This window comes from Nilaparvata lugens, chromosome 4 (assembly GCF_014356525.2).
Source record: "Nilaparvata lugens isolate BPH chromosome 4, ASM1435652v1, whole genome shotgun sequence".
Classification (NCBI taxonomy): domain Eukaryota; kingdom Metazoa; phylum Arthropoda; class Insecta; order Hemiptera; family Delphacidae; genus Nilaparvata; species Nilaparvata lugens.
Genome location: NC_052507.1, coordinates 51507911 through 51527294, shown reverse-complemented (window position 1 = coordinate 51527294; position 19384 = coordinate 51507911). Strand labels below are relative to the sequence as shown.

Here is a 19384-nt window from a genome sequence, read left to right as displayed (position 1 = left end):
ACATAACTTTAAGTAAAGAAACTTTCTTACAATTAAACATCAACCCAAAAATTGCTATTTTCATGGATTATCAACAATAACTCAAGAAAGCATTTTTGTATAATAACTAATAATAACTTTATTATAATTTGAAAATTTCAATTTTCTTTCAATACAAATCATGGTATTCACAAAATTATATTAAAAACTGCTTCTACGCATACAGCTAATTATATTTACACTATCATAATGATTGTAGTGAAATTATAAATTTGTAAAATCATAATTTCATACAATCTAGCACCGCCGTTATTTATTCGGCTAGAAGCATTTTTCAAAGTATGATTTGTACTTTCTTCAAAATTTGGAAAATAGTAACACTTTAAAACTGCAAAATAATTTGATTTTGCTACAAATTGATTTGTATTTTATACAAACTAACTTGTATCACAACAAGAAAGACTTTTGATCAGATTTTAAATGGAGATTAATTGAATGGGATCCGCTGCTATGCTCTAAACTTTGAATGTAACACTATGAAATAGATGGTGCATGGTGCATGGTCCTTAGTGTGTGAACGATTAATATGAATTTGAAAATCAATAATTGAGGACATACGTTATCAGAGATACGTTAACGTTATCAGAGATATAGGCCTAGAATAGTTCAATAATGAAATACAAACATAGAGTAATAGTCTAACCAATATATTGTATTTTCAACTTGAATAGTTTTATTGACTCAAAATTCAAATTCATCATGCTTTTAGTATTGAAACCTAATTTTTATCAACAAAAAAAAACTATTCAAGTGGAAAATACATCATAATATGTTTTTATACAATTTATTCTAAATTCCTGAAGTGATTTCTCATCTCAGATTATCCAGTGCGGTCTGTATTGTTTCCAAAGTATCGTAGAGAGCGCAGAGTTGTTTATGGTTCAAGTCCATGACTATGTTGGAGGTGCCCCCTGTGCCCCCTGCACTGCTCTCGTCTTTCAACTGCAACTCGATCACAGCTCTCGGCTCGTTGACGATGCCTTTCGTACTGCAGCTGCCAGTTACGTTCAGCATCCAATTCACGTTTTCCAGCTGCACAAATTTAAATTCCATCTTAAATAGAGTAATTGACAAACCAGGATTTGAAATGATGCTCCCTCAGCGTTATAATGATTGAAGAACGTGAACAACATAAGTATTTATATTAATTTTCATTTCAATAAATGTGGTAGCCCCATACAGGGTGGTGTTTCAGAAGTAGTTTCGTACATTTCAGGTTATTGTTCCTGGATGATAGGAGACTACAAATGTCGTATTTGAAGTGTCCAAAACTCAGCGATTATCCATATAGCTGCCATTTTGTTTTTTCACTTATAGTCTGTGTAAAATAAGTTGAGACTTGACCCTCCATCCGAAGAAATTCGAGGTTGCCAATTCGTGTGAAATTGCAACTTTCTCAAATTCCCAATTCAACGTCAGAATTGGATGTGGAATGTAGAATATCATCCCCGATATCCTAGTAGTGCTAAAAAAGTTTCAGGGTTGAAGGATTAAAAGGAAATTTAAATTTTATGACAAAATTGGAAACATCGCAAAGATTTGTTTTTATTTTGAATATCACTTCTCTCAGAATCATGGGGCGTCGTAATGCGTAATAACTTTATATCAAATTAAAGGAGAGAATGTCTCCTTTCTATTGGTGTCTGGATCATTTTTATCTCACCTATAGTTATTTTTTAATTAATTATGATGTTCGTCAATGTCGAGACATTTCGAGCAGAAAACATGAAATTTTCGACAAGGATGAATTATCCTTTTAAAGTCGTTCAGCGAGTTTTCCCAAGGATGAGACCTAGTGCAATCGAATCTTTATGTCATAAACCTACTATGTTCCAAATTTCGTGAAAATCGTTAGAGCCGTTTTCGAGATCCGTTAAACATAAATAACCAGATATAAAAATAGCCAGATATATAAATACAGAAATTGTTCGCTCAATATAATAGGATAATCATGTGGCTTGCAGTTGCTAAATTTTTCAATCGTTCTGAATTTTGTTTTGTTAATCCCAGCTATTCATAGCATATATGGTGACCCACCAATCAGCCGCTATCCTTGACTTTGAAGCTCCTGAGAGGCCGAAATACGTTCTTCCGAGTACGTTTGATAATTGGAAAAATAATTTCTATTATTTCTGAAAAACTTTCTCGCTTTCACCACCCACTTACCTTCTGAAACAAAAAAGTTTCCAGCATGTCGAAAATTTAATGTTTTCTGCTCGAAATGTCTCGACAATGACGAACATAATAATTAATTAAAAAATAACTATAGGTCGTATAAAAATGATCCAGACACCAATAGAAAGGAGACATTTTCTCCTTTAATTTGATATAAAATTATTACGCATTACGACGCCCCATGATTCAGAGAGAAGTGATATTCAAAATAAAAACAAATCTTCGCGATGTTTCCAATTTTATTATAAAAGTCGAATTTCCTCTTAATCCTTCAACCATGAAACTTTTTTAGCACTACTAGGATGTCAGGGATGATATTCTAAATCCAATATTGACGTTGAATTTGGAATTTGAAAAAGTTGCAATTTTACACGATTTGGCAACCCTGTAATTTCTTTGGATGGAGGGCCAAGTCTTAACTTATTTTACACAGACTATAGGAATTTTTATTTCAAGAACTAAATGTTGTATTGATCTGAAATTTGGCATGAATATTTATGCTATAAAGACTCAACTTTGAAAAATAAAAAATTTTCTATGTAAAATTTTGAAAGTTTTTACAAAAATAAATTTTTATCTCAAGAACGAAATGTTCTTATAGAATATTTTATTTTTTAAAGTTGAGTCTTCATATAGCATAAATATTCATGTCAAATTTCATATCAATACAACATTTCGTTCTTGAGATAAAAATTCATAAGTAAAAAACAAAATGGCAGCTATAAGGAAAACCGCTGAGTTTTGGACACTACTTGAAATACGACATTTGTAGTCTCCTATCATCCAGGAACAATACCCTAAAATGTTCGACACTTCTTCTGAAACACTCTGTATATAGAAGAAATTGAGTCTGTATGGAAAGAGTTGAAACCTGAGTCTCCGACCAAATATGCCAAATCGATACTGTTTAAAAATTTCTAATTCAACAACAGACCTTTGGAAAATTAACATCCCTGATATATTTCCCAAATAAAGGCTGAGAGAAACTTAACTTATCTCAATTATTACTGAATAATTATTATTAATTAAAACTTATTATGGAATTTAACTTGTCTCACAAGTTATGCTATTGATTATTATAGTTTATATTGATTATTATATTATTATTATACTTATGCTATTGATTATTATAGAGATAACATTTTTTACTTTTTTTTCTTATTCCGAACTCAACTAACCTAAAACTCAATTCATAGATAGAGAACAGAGCAGACGACCAAACACAATCGGTCTTTACATTATTCCATATTTTGCGCTTACGTGAGTAGCACATTCTAAACTTTTACAATAAAAACAAAGTAAGACGAATCAGCTGATGAAAAATCTTTAAAATACGTGAGCATTTGCTCCAGAGTTCAGGAGCATAAGGTAAGAATATAATAAGAATAAGGTAAAGCTTATTCATATAAAAATGAGCAAATGCTTATGCTTCTACCTAATGCTCATGAGCGAAACATAAGAGCTTGTTCGCATGACAGCGATTTACGCTCGATTGGCAAATCGCTCTGTTTGCCAGCCTCGTACAAATGACAGCGATTCATGAGCGGTTTGCGCTCGGTTATGATAAATAATCACTACAACATCGATGTACTCAATCTTTATCACTATATTACTCTAATATTACTGCTTCTCACATTATTCATATTACTGTGTGTAGAATGTTATCATGCTGGTGTTATTTAAAAAAATTCAAATACATAGTGATATTATGTACTATAGTGAGGTCCACGTTATAATGGCAGTGGATAAAGATAGAAGAATAGCAATGCCCATTCTCTGCATTGATTAATTATATTTCTTATTCTATTTATTTTGTAGAAGATATGGATCAGATACTTTAACTTCGAGCATAAATATTCTATGTGTTTGTTCCACTTAAGGTGCTGGTCAACTACTATTCCTAAGTATTTCATAGTTTGTACTCTTTCCAGTGTTTTTATCTCCTGTCCCTCATTTACCATGTTTATACAGTTTGCATTCATATTCAAATTCATAGTTATTGGTGGTTATCCGGTAATATTAGGTGAAAAGGTTATGTATTTTGTTTTTTCAGTATTGAGGGTGAGAACATGATCCTTAAGCCATTTCTGAACTATTTTTAAATTATTGTTCGCGTTACTGAACGTTTCCTCCCAGCTACTCCCACTAAAAATGAGTGTTGTATCATCAGCAAATGACAATGTAGTACAATTTCCAAGGTTTAGGTTGAGCATATCATTAACATAGATTAGAAATAAAATCGGTGATAGAACTGATCCTTGAGGCAGTCCAAAATCGGATGTGAATTTAATGTCAGTTCGGCTATTTAAAGTTAGATATTGTTTTCTATTTGATAAGTAGCTTGCAAATAAATTGTTTACGGACCCTCTAATTCCAGATTTATTCAGCTTATCTAGTAGTAATTTGTGTGGGATAGTGTCAAAAGCCTTAGATAAGTCCATAAAGACAGCTAGAGTTTTTTTATTTTTATTGAAGTTGTTGCACACAATTTTATTAAGGTGAATTACTGCATCTTTAGTAGACTTTTTGGCTTGGAAACCATATTGGTTATCACTAATTATATTCTCCTTATCAAGAAAACTCATTAACCTCAATTTTAGAATCTTTTCTAGTATTTTGGATAAATTACTTAGTAGGCTGATTGGTCTGTAATTTTCAGGTTTTTTTGGATCGCCGGTTTTAGGTAGAGGAATAATTTTTGCTTCTTTAAATTTACTAGGAAAGTATCCATTGCTCAAACATTTATTGAATATAAATTCCAGGCGTTCGGTAATAAAACTTGATATTCGTTTTAGATACGATCCTGAGAAATTATCGGCTCCAGGTGTTGCTTTGTTTTTCAATTTATCAATTATCTTTTGTATCTCTATTGTGTTTGTGGGGCGGAGAAAGATACTTCTCTCACATGAGTTGTTTTGGGATTTAGGTATAGGTATATTATTTATATCATCAGAAATTTTCCCAGCGAAAGTTTTTCCTACATCGGCAAAGTATTTATTAAGTACTTCGGCATCCAGATTGATTGTTTTGGTATTCTTTTTAGTATCTAAAAGTTCGTTTATACATTCCCAGGTTTTCTTGGAATCATTTTTGTATTCGTCAAATTTTCTGTTAAAGTAATTGATTTTCGCTTGTTTTATCAAATTATTTAGAATATTTCGATATGACTTATATTTATTATTTAGTTGGATATTATTTGGTTGCTTTCTAATAATTTTATGCATTTTGTCTCTAACACGTATACAGTTTACTAAACCGGGTGTAATCCATTTTTTAAGAGGTCTTTTATCTTTACTCATGCGAATTGTTTTTGTTCTATTTTGTGTTAAAGAGTTTAATTTGTCAACTAAAAGATTCACCATAATATCAATATCATCGGCTCTGTATATATCTTCCCAGTTTTCTCCCTGTAAGTCCTTCATAAGACCATCAAAATCTATTTTGACTCTAGTCCATGGCTCACCGTGTTCCGTTTCCTTATCATTAACTTCGTTCAGATGTAAAGAAATACTGAAATGGTCTGTTATATTGGTTTTTGAAATTACACCTGTCACAACATTTTTAGTTTTATTATCTTCTTTGAGATCAATGCAGGATACGGCTCCATTGATACTTCTGGTTGGTTTGTTAATATAAGATTTAAAACCATTCATGTGTAGTGTACTTAGGTATTCGTTAGCGAAATGATTATTTGCGAGGATATTGAGATTTATGTCACCTATTATAATTATATTATGTAAATCTTTCATTTGATTCAGGCAAGTATCTAAGCTTGTAATAAATTCGTTTAGATTCAGAGCTGGTGATCGATAAATTGAAATTATAATATATTTAACATTATTTATTAAACATGAAATGCAGATGTAGTTTGCTTTTTCGATTACTAAGTCAATTAGTTCTGTTTTAATGTTTTCGTCAATGAACAAACATATCCCATCACATTTAGAGAATTTACTTTTTTTTGTATTACATTATAACCTTGCAAACTGTAATGAAACTGTGAGTCTTCCGAAATCCATGTCTCCGACAATGCAACAACCTGAAATTTAATACTGACATTACCAATATAATGCACTAATTCATCGAAATTCTTGTTAATGCTCCTTATATTCGTGTGAAAAATATTTAAGCCCCCTTCATAATGATTTCGCTCAAGAGGTTCAATGGAAAAAAAATCATCTATTTCAACAGTGTTATAATATCCCACAAGTTCATCATCTTCATGTAAAGCTGACATATGGAAAGTTTAGTGAAAAAGTGTTAAAATGTTTATGGTTATTTATAGTGAAGACGTAGGAAAATTTTTTTTTAATGATGATATCAAAATAAGAAGAAAAGCCACGATGTGTGGAAAGCCGTAGTAGAATATAACCCTTCGAAACACAGTCAGATCCAACGCAAGATGGAACTCCCCAATAAATATAATATGATAATTCATTTGATGGGGATATAACTAATGAAATCCAGTCATCAGCACAAACAGACTACAGTGTAGCGTGTATGCATATAAGGAAAAACTTTTCTGTGTGATAATATTATGTGAATTGAAGTGCCAGAAAGAGCAAGTAATCGAAATTTAGTATGAAACTACATATACGTCTTCACACATTAGAATCAGTCATCCTCAAGAAAACAGTAGCAGGAAATAATCAATTGGAAAAAGAATAGTACAGTAAGTTACATTATGATAAGGAAGAAAGCTAAAATGAAAAAAAAAACAATCTTCCTTGTTAAGAGGAAATAAATAAAAATAAATTCATTAACGAATTTGAAATGTAAATGAAATCGAATATTTAAATAATAAAGAAAACATTAGGCTACTTGTTAGGAAGGAAGCTCCATATACCTTGACTTGAAAAGATAATGATAGAGCTTATGAAAAGCAAAAACAAAAACAATAATAAACTTCAATGAGAAAATCAGTAATAAGAAATAGCAAATCTCAATAATGTAAAAGCTCTCCAACAATTGTCATAATCCATTATCTATCAAATTCAGAACACAAACCAATTTGAGAAGAGGAATAGAAAGTCTGAATGAGAGTAAATTTAATTATAATCAATGTTCCACTATTCTACTCGACTCAGGAAGATATAATCAAAACTGAGAAGAAAAATAGCAATGAGAATTATAGAAAAATAATTTATGAGATGCTATACGAAACAAAACCAAACAGAAAAATCAATGCTATGAGACAGCTGAATCAGATTTAAATGTTCAAACAATAGTTAATACATGAAAAATATTTTTCCAATATATTGTTTCAAGTAAAGCTTTACTATTTACCATTAATAAGTACCTTCTTCATAAATAGGATTATCGAAAGTTTGTGAGTGAATCTGTCCATCCTGCTTCCAAAAGACTCGACCATCACTAGACCAGACCTGCCTCCATCCCACTCTATCACCCATTCTCTTAAGAAACTGACGTCTCATCCTAGTTAAATCCTCATGTATTGCAATTCCAGTGTTCTTGAGGCTTCGCCGATTTTTCATGATCAGTTCGCGACACTGATAGCTGACCATTTTAACGATGACTTGCCGCGGTCGCGGCCGTGCACCATCAGCTCTAGACGCAGGCGGCGCTCGACCCACTCGGTGACACCGGTCGATATCAGCGTCCACCAGATTCAGTGAAAGTTTTTCATTTATCAGGGATACGACTGTAGTTCTCGTCAACTGTTCATTCTCGATCTCAGGTATACCAGATATCCTTATGCTATTTCTTCTCTGGTACTGTTCGATGCCATCCAAACGATTATCGAAGCCGCGCTGCAGCTGCATCATTCGGTTGTTCAGCAATTCGATATCACGTGTGAGCTCGTCCACTTTCTTTTCAGCCGCCTCCAGCCTGCCCCCCAAAGCAGCGCAAACCGACGCACACAGGCCCTCCCGCAGACGATCTTCGAGTTGCGCCGCAAATCGATCAAGAAAATCATCACTTAGTAACAGTTCCTCCAATGCCTGTCGCATACGACCCTGAGTCTCCATGGCAACGGGAAGGACGCTGTCAGTCAAGGATGAACAAGACGATGCCGAGTGAGACCGGCTGCTCAGCGCTCTCTGTTGTTGATTCAGTTGTTGCTGCTGCTGGCTCTGCTTACGCCATATAAAAATGAGCAAATGCTTATGCTTCTACCTAATGCTCATGAGCGAAACATAAGAGCTTGTTCGCATGACAGCGATTTACGCTCGATTGGCAAATCGCTCTGTTTGCCAGCCTCGTACAAATGACAGCGATTCATGAGCGGTTTGCGCTCGGTTATGATAAATAATCACTACAACATCGATGTACTCAATCTTTATCACTATATTACTCTAATATTACTGCTTCTCACATTATTCATATTACTGTGTGTAGAATGTTATCATGCTGGTGTTATTTTAAAAAATTCAAATACATAGTGATATTATGTACTATAGTGAGGTCCACGTTATAATGGCAGTGGATAAAGATAGAAGAATAGCAATGCCCATTCTCTGCATTGATTAATTATATTTCTAAACTGTCAAAAACATAGTTGGCATCGTTGTGGACCTAGAAAAGGATCGTACCACCGGCTTTGTCGAATGATAGACAAGAATACTGTCATTATAACGTGGACCTCACTGTAGCCCTAGCTATATAGGTACTAGCCCTATACCATATACTAGCCCTAGTATACCTAAGGCTGTTTTGTGCTCCTGTGAACTGCTGCTTTCTGAAAAAATGTCTTATCTCCTGCCAAGCAGACTTTTTCAGAACTCTATTCCTGTTATCCGAGCACTCCAAGTCCCAAATGCACTTTCTTTTCGCCACTTCATCAATAAACAATTCAGTGTCAAAGGATTCTAGGCCTACTTCCATATTTCTACTATGATCTACTTGAAACTAAACTGAACTAGATACTACTATGAACTATGATCCTCTACGAACTAACTTATACTGAACTAGATACTACTATGAACTATGATCCTCTAAAAACTAACTTGAACTAAACTTACTAGCTAACTGAACTGAAAATTGTAATAGAATAAATTTTAATTGAACTAAAATTGTAATAGAATGTGCACTATGTGAACTGCTCTGCTCGGAACCGCTCGGTTGACTGAAGACATGTATACGCTCTCATGCCTGCTCCAGTATATCGACCCGCCCGGCAACCGAGCGGTTGGACTGGAGACTACAACCGCCGCGATTCGCCGGCGACTACTAAAACCGAGCGTTACTTGTGTACGGCACCATGTGTTTCCCTATACCTGGCAACCGCTCAGTTGGTCAACCGCGCGACAACCGAGCGTAAATCGCAGTCATGTGAACAGGCTCTTATGCTCCATGCTCTCATGTTCATGAGCATATGCTCAGTTTTTATTCATACGCCCAATATTTGGACGATTTGAGACAAAATTAGGAAATAGATGAAGTTTTGGGCAATAGCCTGCTTTTTTCATTTCCGACTATTGTATTGTTTGTTCTATCAATTGAATAAATTTCACACAATGTGTTTGTAGTCCAGTCTAATGGTCATTTTTCAGGAAACAGCCCCGAAAGAATTTTTCTGGTCCGTTTTATATGTATTTCGGGGCGCTGAATTCGAATCTAACGAAATACACAGCTTTGAATATAGAAATTGATCATTTTTTGTGTTTGGAAATATGGGTTAAAGTACATTAAATTTTTTTTCCATTTTCTTTATGAAATTCAACTCATAATACATGATTCTGCACCGCCTTGACGAGCTGAGAAAAATGAGCTGTAATACGAAAAGATCCGATCATTGTGTCAAAAGTTATGAGTGTTGAAAATTTTGATCCTTGAGGTGGCCTTGAGGAGGCGCTTGCCTCCCCACTAGGAAATCCTGAAATTAAGTGCTTCTTACAGGCGATTATGATAGAACAAAACCCTTGTATAATAAATATGATCTGAAATATTAAATATAATAAATATGATCTGATCTGATCAGTTAGGAAGGCCTCAAAAACTATAACAATGGAAATGTGTATTTTTACTGTAGGACATGGTTTTCTATTTTTGCTAGTACTCCCTTTATACGTATTTTCTAAAAAAAAAACATTGAAAAATACCCCTTTTATGAAAACTTGTAGCTCCAAAACCAGAAATCGTAGAATCCTGCTCGACCATTCAATATTACATGATACTAACTTTACTAATAATTGGAAATTTTATTACATTTAATTTTGTAGAGAATGCTTTTTTCGAAAAACCTGAGGTTTCCGTAATAAGATGGAAATTTCAAAAAAGACCCAAGAAATTTTTAGGGATGAAGCCGCCCTCTGGCGTATCAGCAAATTCCAGATTCGAATTCAGCGCCCCAAAATACACATAAAACCGATGAAAAAAAATCTTTTGGGCTGATTCCTGAAAAATGTTTATTTGACTGTACTATTGGCTGAAGCCTCAAGTTCGAGCTCAATTTGTGAACAGTAGTTGAAAATTTAAATAATGATCCGATTTTTAGTCAAACATAGCTATTTTCTGAGGCTCACATGAATTATTCTATTTTGGCTTGACCTATACGATTAAAATATGAAATGATCAATTTCCCATTTTTTGTTGAGGACACTATTTGTCCTTTTGTGTGGCTACATCCAGGAATCTAAAGGAAGCTTAAAAATGCGATGATGTGTATTTCTTTCCCAAATAATAATTCATTAGTTAATAATATTGACTAAATTATGCATTTGGAATAGCTTGTAACTAACCTGAACAGGCTGTATTGACTTTTGTCTTATTTTGTCGACTAAGCACTTGGCGCAATTGGTCCAAACAGTGGCGAATGCTTCCGCTTTTTCAACGGTCATTTGCAAAACACTCATGAGATCTTTCTGTAGAACAGCCGGTTTGGTTAGATGGTAGATAGCCTGGAAACATACAGTTCAATTACTAGCAATCAAGGCAATCAAAACCAAAAGAGAATTGCATACACTAAAAAATATATCCCATTGAATTGACAAAATACATCCAAATAATAAAAACTTGCAATGCTGGAAATTTCAAAGTTCAAGAATAATTCATTTTTCTTCGCATTACAGTTATAGATTAAGATGCTATCAAAATTGGTGATAATACAGAAGTTCTCCAACTATTAGCTCTATTGTAAACACTCTTATAGTCGTTTCTCCGATGAACTAAAGAAGAAGTTTTTTCTCAATCAGATTTAGAGATATTTTCCTCTGTAGTGACTTACAAAGTTTAATTAGAGGCTAACTATGCATTTTTATTTATTCTTATTAGCTCTGAATAACACGAGGAAATGCTGTAACTGAATAGGCATGTTTGAGTTGATTTGGAATCACATGGGAATTTCTTGCATAAGAAAACGATATTTGAATAACTTTCAAAAAAATTATTGGTGAAAAGAATGGAGAGCTCGTATATCCCCAAACAAGGTTTTCTTGATACTATTAAGACAACAATAATTATTATAAATCATCATTCACAATCAGAATCTTTTCTCTATGGTCACTATTCAGATTCAGATAGATACAGCGGTTGAATAGGAATGAGTATGATTTCAAACATTGTCTCATTGATATTGTCATACACTTGTGACTTGTGTGTATAACATTTTATTGAAAAGGATACTCTTATATATATATAATAGACCATAAAGTAAAATAAATTCAATCAATTAACTTAAAACTTGTAATAAATATTAGAAAAATGCATAAAATTATATATTTGAATCTTTATGTCATTTATAATCATATTTGAATCTTAGTGAGTACGAAAAAATGACACTCACTCGCCTATCAATAGAACTAGAAATCTACTGGACTAAACAATACATTCAAATTTGGCAGTTATTATATTCAGTTCTAACCGAGAACACTCAGAATCCCATCCACAAAAACGCTGTGAAGTTTAAGACAGACTTTATAAGCAAACGGAGATTCTACTCAGATAGAAACCCGTGAAAATTATTCAAAATAGTTCTAAGAAAGTATTGAAAAGAAACATAAACCAGCTAAAAAGATTAAAAATCAAGAATCAAAAGAGATTTAGCAAAAATTCTTCATTTAATAAATTAACTGACCTGACTGAAAATGAAAGTGGACGTTTCAAGGACTGATTGCAAGTCATCGGCGTTCTCAATGCCTTCAAGAGTTGAAATCAACTTTTCTTCCTCGTCAGCGGTAAACGGCCGACCAGCCTCTGTTGGGCTCTGCAGAAACTGGACGATTCTATTCAAAACGAACGGAAACTTCTGGTTGTCAATCTTATTTATGGTCTGCACACCATGCAACAGGCTGAAAACAGAATAGATTCAATCAATTCAACAATAATTTAATCATTTATACAATAAGAAAGAGAGAACTTGTATTTAAATCTTCAGAAAATTTGAGAAGTTGGAAGATACTGACTTTTACAAGATTTTTGGGCTTTAGGTCGTTTGCCAGTCGTATAATTTAGTCTAAACTATCACTAACAAATTAACTATAACTTTTAACAAATTAAAAGTTGCAGTCTGTGATGGAATTTTTATTTTATATTACACATAACCAGATATAACTATTGTATAATGTTTGAATAATAAATTTAAGATTTATGTACTTTTTAACGTAAGTTTTGCTTGGACTGGTAGCGTTTTGAAGCACTCAGCTCCATCTCGTTACTGCTAAAGATTGGTTGAAATAGCACCAACTTCAGTACCTATAGTACTTCTTCGCAGCCTATTTGCCGGTTGCAGCACAAAAGCTAGTTGAGTTTAAATAGTGATTAATTCCACGAGAACCAATCAGAGAAGCCGTCTTTTCAAAAAAGCCATCTCTGATTGGTTCTCGTGAAATTAACTACGATTAAAATTTAACCGGCTTCTGTGCAACCGGGCCTGACTTATGTCTTATCATTGAAGTTGAATGAACAATGTTGTAGTCAGTAAGCAGGAATGATTTGCTAATGAACATTCCTTGAAGAGGGTAGGCGGAAGCAGTCCACCTAACAAGAGGTTAAATTATAATGTTGGTGAAATCTCTGAATTTTTCATTTTTTTCTGTTGTGGTGATGTGACTTACTTAGTTCAGTCAAATTGTCATTTTTCAGGAAACAGCACCCAAAGAATTTTTTCATCGGTTTTATGTGTATTTTGGGGCCCTGAATTCCCCAAAATACACATAAAGCCGACAAGAAAACCCTTGTCGGGACTGTTTCCTGAAAAATGATCATTTGACTGGACTATACTGCAATTTGAGTAGGCCTACAGTTGAACATTGCAGTTGGCATTGGATTATAAGATGCAAAAATTTAATTACATATTGTGCCGTGCTATGAATTTAGAAAGTTAATTTGGAATTTAGAAGCACACACAATATAACTTAATAAAAGGGATGCTTGATAAACATACCTAGTGCTAGAGAACGGGAATCCAGAAATGACAAGAGAGACAACGAAATAGAGAGAAGATATCAAATATATTGTCACCTCTTACAGTTAAATTCAACAGTTAATAAAACAAAATGAAGTTACATCATGAAAACCGAAAATGGAATCACTAAATTTAGGAAGTTATCTCCGATATAGCTAATTAGATAGTATCCTACTCTGTCTGCTTTACATTGAAAACGTTTTAGATTGAATCATAAGAAGCTTAAAGGACTCTAATTTCAGAAAGAAGAATAATTGAAAGTTATCATAGATATTGCTCAGAAGTTAATCATAAATAACAATAGATATTTTAAAAGAAAGATCAGCATAAAATTCAGAAAACTTTTAGAACACACTTGAAAACTTTTAAAACACTATCAAAATGCTATCAAATGTTAATCATATCCATTCTGTATCTTTATAATTATTATGAAAGCAGCAAAGACAAATATTCCTAAAAAATCACATAACGGAATTCTACCTTGGAAAACTATTCAAAATTATGTGATATCAAAACAAATTTAGAAAAGGTTAGGGTCCTTGAAACTTCATTTGATCCTTTACAACTTTAAGACCAAAATTATTTTAAAACATTAATTTATCAATAAGGGACCTTTAAACATTTCATATAATAATTCAACTTTTAGTAGTTTAGTAGATTATAAAATATAAATTTAAAGAAAACTGAAATTCCCAGCTGGATCCTTACAGAGAAAATATGGCCTCACATTTCAATGTAAAGATACAACCGAAAATCTACTATTCAAACGAAATAAAAATTTGTAATCTATTAATTCCCAAATCAAAGTTACAATTTAACAAAAAGAGTCTAATTCAGCACGTTTTAATTGATTTAAATGGTTCACGTTTTACACCCCTCCCCTTTTTGAAAGTCTATAGTCACAAAACCCATTCTGCCACATCCGGAGTTCCTGGGACGTTTGTTTAATTTGGAAAAAGTTGTTACCTCAAAGCTGTTTCTTCAATTTGAATCTAGGCTCGGTGACCGAGCTCTACACGTCCAGATGGACAGGAGACAGCATACCCCAAGCTTCTAGGACTGCCATCGATTCAGAGGCATCTCAGCGGCTTAAAGACACACGTTCACGAGACATTCATGAACCCGTAAATTGATGGACTCGTACATTGATGGACCCATACTTTGATGGACCCGTACTTTGACCGCTGTTAGAATAAAAAAAATAAACTAGGATAATACAAATTAACTCAACTTCGGTTATATCATAAAATCAACCTAATTTAGGTTTCTTTATATAAAACTCAAATTAATACTTTTTACTTTAAAACACAAATAGACATTACCTACTTTAATATCTTGATTTAATAGGAAAGAATTTATTTGTAATCAGGGTACAAAGAGATGTTTATACAAAGAGATGGGTACATAGTATTCCATAATACATAATTCACTACTTGATTGAATCACTTCATAATATGGTATTTCGAGTATTGTTGTTAGTTTGTTCAGTCTGCTCTCCTACACAAATTACATATAGAGTGTAATTAAAAAAAATAAATACATGATAGGTGTTTCCCCAAGAATCAGGAAAGCCTTTCATTATAATCAGCAAAACAAATACAATCTATATCACAAAACACTAACAGAACTCATAATAATATACTATAAACATCAGTCAATTTGGATTTGAACAACAGTAATTGAAATCTACGTTAATAGCTTCCTCTTCAGAAATATCTTCTTATAGTTACTCTACATTTCTACAAGGTTATAGAATATAGCTGACCTTGCATTGTCTTCTTCATGTCTCAATTAATTATTTTCAGTTAGTTCTACTCAAACTCTTGACGAGAGCACTCGGCTCCCGAAATTCTTTAATTCGGTATTTTCTGTAGTTGTAGTGTTAATAAAGTTTCAATTTTTAAAAACTCAGTCGTGTCGTCCAATCACTTAACTGGCGCCCGAACTTACGTCGCGGAAAGTTTTATCGTTGTATCCATCCACGTTCATTAAACTCGGATACAAGACCTTTTATCTTGTGCAACGAAAAAAACTTTGAGTTTCACCTCTTCATCCGTGAACCAACCCATATATTTTTCTCCAACGAGAAACTCATAGTGAAAGTGACTCGACTTCAAAATTTCAAAATCTACCACTCAACTACAAAATTATTCTCCAACGAGAAAACAAAGTCAAGTGTTATCAGAGTAAACTCAAACTTTCAAAAATTTCTTCAACAAGAACTTAACTTTCACCAGTGTTAATAAGTGTAAATCAAATCAAACCACAAACACGAAATCGACTTCAAGAACTCTCAATGGAAAACCACCATCAAGCTGCTATCACAATCACGCTGTAACCGTATCCAGCCTAGCAGTTAGTTCAACCCCACGCTGGCCACCGCAGGAGACATCCAGATTCCCAGTGTTTATTGGAACGAGCACACTCGACACTCATTGAACTCCTTAATGCTATACAAATGGAAAATAAAGTCAACAAACCCGAAGATAATATGAAACTTGCAATTATCGCATTCAATAACACAATAAATTCAACCTTGAAACTAACTCCTATGGAAATGACTTTTGGTGTATCGAAAAATCCATATGTTGATGAAATAACGGAAGCCCTTATTGCTGAAGAAAGAACAAACGCCTATCTAGAAAAACTGAAAACTATTCACAAACTAGTAAAAGATAAAGTAGGACAAGAAAAACAAAACAGAACTGATCGCTTAAATCAAACTAGAGAAAAAGATTTTGAAATGCCTAACGAACCCTTCATAAAGACAACGTTTAATAAAAAGGACAAACCCAAATTTTTCAAAGTGAAATACAACAAGGAAACTCAATTAGCTACTAATCCAAGAGCGATTCAGAAAAGACCCTTCAAACTTCATCCGAATCGAGTGAAGCGAGCTCAAAAGAAAAAGAAATCAACTAATTTATCTGTTTCAGGTAACAATGTTTCTACTTCTGATGCTGTTCCTAACACCAGCAAACCCGTATAGATTGACTGATCTAAGTAAAACATCAGGCATCACTCCTATCAAAATTCAGGACTCGTTCATAATAAATGAAACCTTTACATACATGCATAATATTAATGTAAACATGTTGCGTATCGAATTAAATACCATCAAAAGAACAATATTCACTTTGCGTGAACACAATATCGATCAAGGCCGTCTAGACATCATAACAATGCATTTAAAATACACAGAAACAAAACTAGATCACATCAATATCAGCAAAAGTAGAAATAAGCGTGGACTTTTCAATGGACTTGGCTCAGCTATTTCATGGGTAACCGGTAGCATGGAAGCGAACGACAAAGAAAAATACGACAAAATATTATTTCAAGTTCAGTCAAATGAATACCGCTTACAGCATAATATTGAGAATCAATTTTCAGTAAACAAAAGGCTCATTGACGATTTTAATGCTGATGTGAAAAAGATTCATGGGAATAATTTGAAAATTATAAACTATTTCAAAACTCTCTCAAATGAAACTACGACTGTACAGCTGAACCAGCAATTTTCCCTTTTATTTAGCTCATTAAGTTTGCTCTTTAATAAAATAAGCGATTTAGATACTAGTTTGGAGTTTTGTAGATTGTAGAATATTCTACATTCTAGTATATTATCCCATAAAGAAATAAATAATATTATTTCTGAATCGAATGTAAAATTGATTTCTGAAGAACCAGAAGTATTATGGCAATTAGCAAAGGTACACTGCTCAATATATAAAGAATATATATCCTACTTCATTGAATTCCCTTTAAAATCACCTACTCATGAAACCTTCTTCTTATTATCCTATCCTGTTTATCGTAATACTGAAGTTACCACCATTCATGAATATCCTTCCCTTATCCTGAGATATGACGAAATTTTATCTGGTAAATGTGAATTTTTGTGTGACAACTACTACTGCAGAAATGTGACAGTGATAAAAAATAAGTGTATAAGTGAAGTGTTAGAAGATAAGAAATTAGAACACTGTAAACAATTAGTAATTAATGAATCTGCTTCTTTTGTAAAATTCATTCCAATTATCAATCAATATCTACTGTACAAAATTGACAAAGCTATTATTTTATCAGACTAAAAGAACACTACATTATATCCAAAATCAACTCAATTATTGTATCTTAATAAGTCAGAACAGTTATTCGAACATCCTAAAATACATGAATATTGGAGAGTGATATATCAATCCCATATGAAGTTCCATTTCGTGAATTAAAAACAAACTTTCATTTGATATTATACATGAAGCAAATATGACAGCTATTTTCCAAATTCCTAACCAAATAAGGCATGATTGATAATCAATCGGACACAAATTCCTTGCCTTATAAGGTCATGAACCAAGCTGATGCTCCAGGAAAATCGTTGATTTTTCTTAGTAACATAACTCCTACACACACACTAACAGAGTCAACACAACACAACGCAGAAAAGCAAAGCAGCGAAACAAGCTGTTATAACAGACTGACTTCTCATGATAATTTGCATAATCCTCATCATTCACAATTGGAACAATGAATATTGTTACAATATGCATATGCACCCTACCTTCCTCACGGAATGAGCATACTGACTGCACCTGTTGACTCCTGTGCTATCAAATGGGCACGTTTCATTTTCAGTTCCGGCTGACAGTTTAAATATTTTGGGTGGAACCTTCCGCAAGGGACTCACACCACACCAACAAAAAGCTATACAAATTTTCTTTTTTATGGTATCTATAATATGATTGAAAATACAACTTACCTTGAAGTGGATGAGATCCACATACCATTCTTTGCCATTTTATAGTTGTCAAATTACTGTGAGCTTATTCTTGTTCCTCTCACTTTGTCACTGTCTAAGTTATATGGCAACTCATTACCCCAGGAACAACATCAAGTATCATATCAAATAATTAACACAACTATCTGTAAATAACAATTTTTAGTATTAAGAATAACAGTATTCTACCGAAATAGCATACTACTATCAATATTAATTAATGTACGATAGTTTTAGAAGCTAATATTACCATGTATTAGCCTAGTCCTAGCCCCCAACCCCAACTAGTATACTAGTGTAATAGATGCGCTGATTTTTTTCTGTTCGTTATTATGCATGTTTTTTAAGAGGAAAACTAGCTATACTAGCGTAATATACGAGCCTCGTAAGAGACGAAGCATTCTGAAGACGTGCCAAATAAATTCAACCATAGGCCTAATTGGTTTATTTTTTTATTGCGAATAATGTCCATAATTTATGTGCTTTTAGCTTTTACGTAATAGGAAGTGAGTTGGTAAATTGTTGAAATGATAAAACGTCCATGCCATCGGTGCTCCTAACAGGCTGTAGACCAACCCGGCCAGCTTATAATTCATGATTCCTGTCTCAAGATTCACATAGGCCTATTCATAATGAATAACAAAATTTAAACGCAATTGCAATACGAGATGTGATTGCGAAAAGAAATTAAAAACAAGATATGTATTAGATTTAATGTGAATAGATAAATTTTAGACATGGAATAAAAATTGTAATAAAATATTTAGATAAATATAGGCTATAGACGGATTAAAACAAAAGCTTTCAATAATAATTACCAAGATTGTCCAAGATTTTGTTTAAAATATGATTTTTTGTTAAAGTTGAGTATAAGTACGAAGTTCGAGTTTGAGGTTAGTTACAAAATATTTTGTCAAACATGTCAATTCCATTCGATGATCGATGTTTCAAGCTTCGATTTAGTGATACTTCGAGACTCGACAGTTCTGGCGCAGCATTTCAAACCTCCCACGGACCATTATTTT

At 33.2% G+C, this 19384-nt stretch overlaps 1 protein-coding gene across 1 annotated transcript; it reads right to left on the bottom strand.

Moving 5' to 3' along the window:
* Positions 1 to 109: 109 nt before the first annotated feature.
* On the bottom strand, positions 110 to 19307 carry LOC111061832 (COMM domain-containing protein 10). The gene is made up of 5 exons (XM_022349528.2): positions 19178 to 19307; positions 18342 to 18505; positions 12251 to 12464; positions 10917 to 11075; positions 110 to 1071 (listed from the first exon to the last, which is right to left on the bottom strand). The coding sequence occupies exons 2-5, from the start codon at positions 18377 to 18379 to the stop codon at positions 850 to 852; spliced, it is 633 nt and encodes a 210-aa protein (XP_022205220.2). The 5' UTR covers positions 18380 to 18505; positions 19178 to 19307; the 3' UTR covers positions 110 to 849.
* Positions 19308 to 19384: the final 77 nt, after the last annotated feature.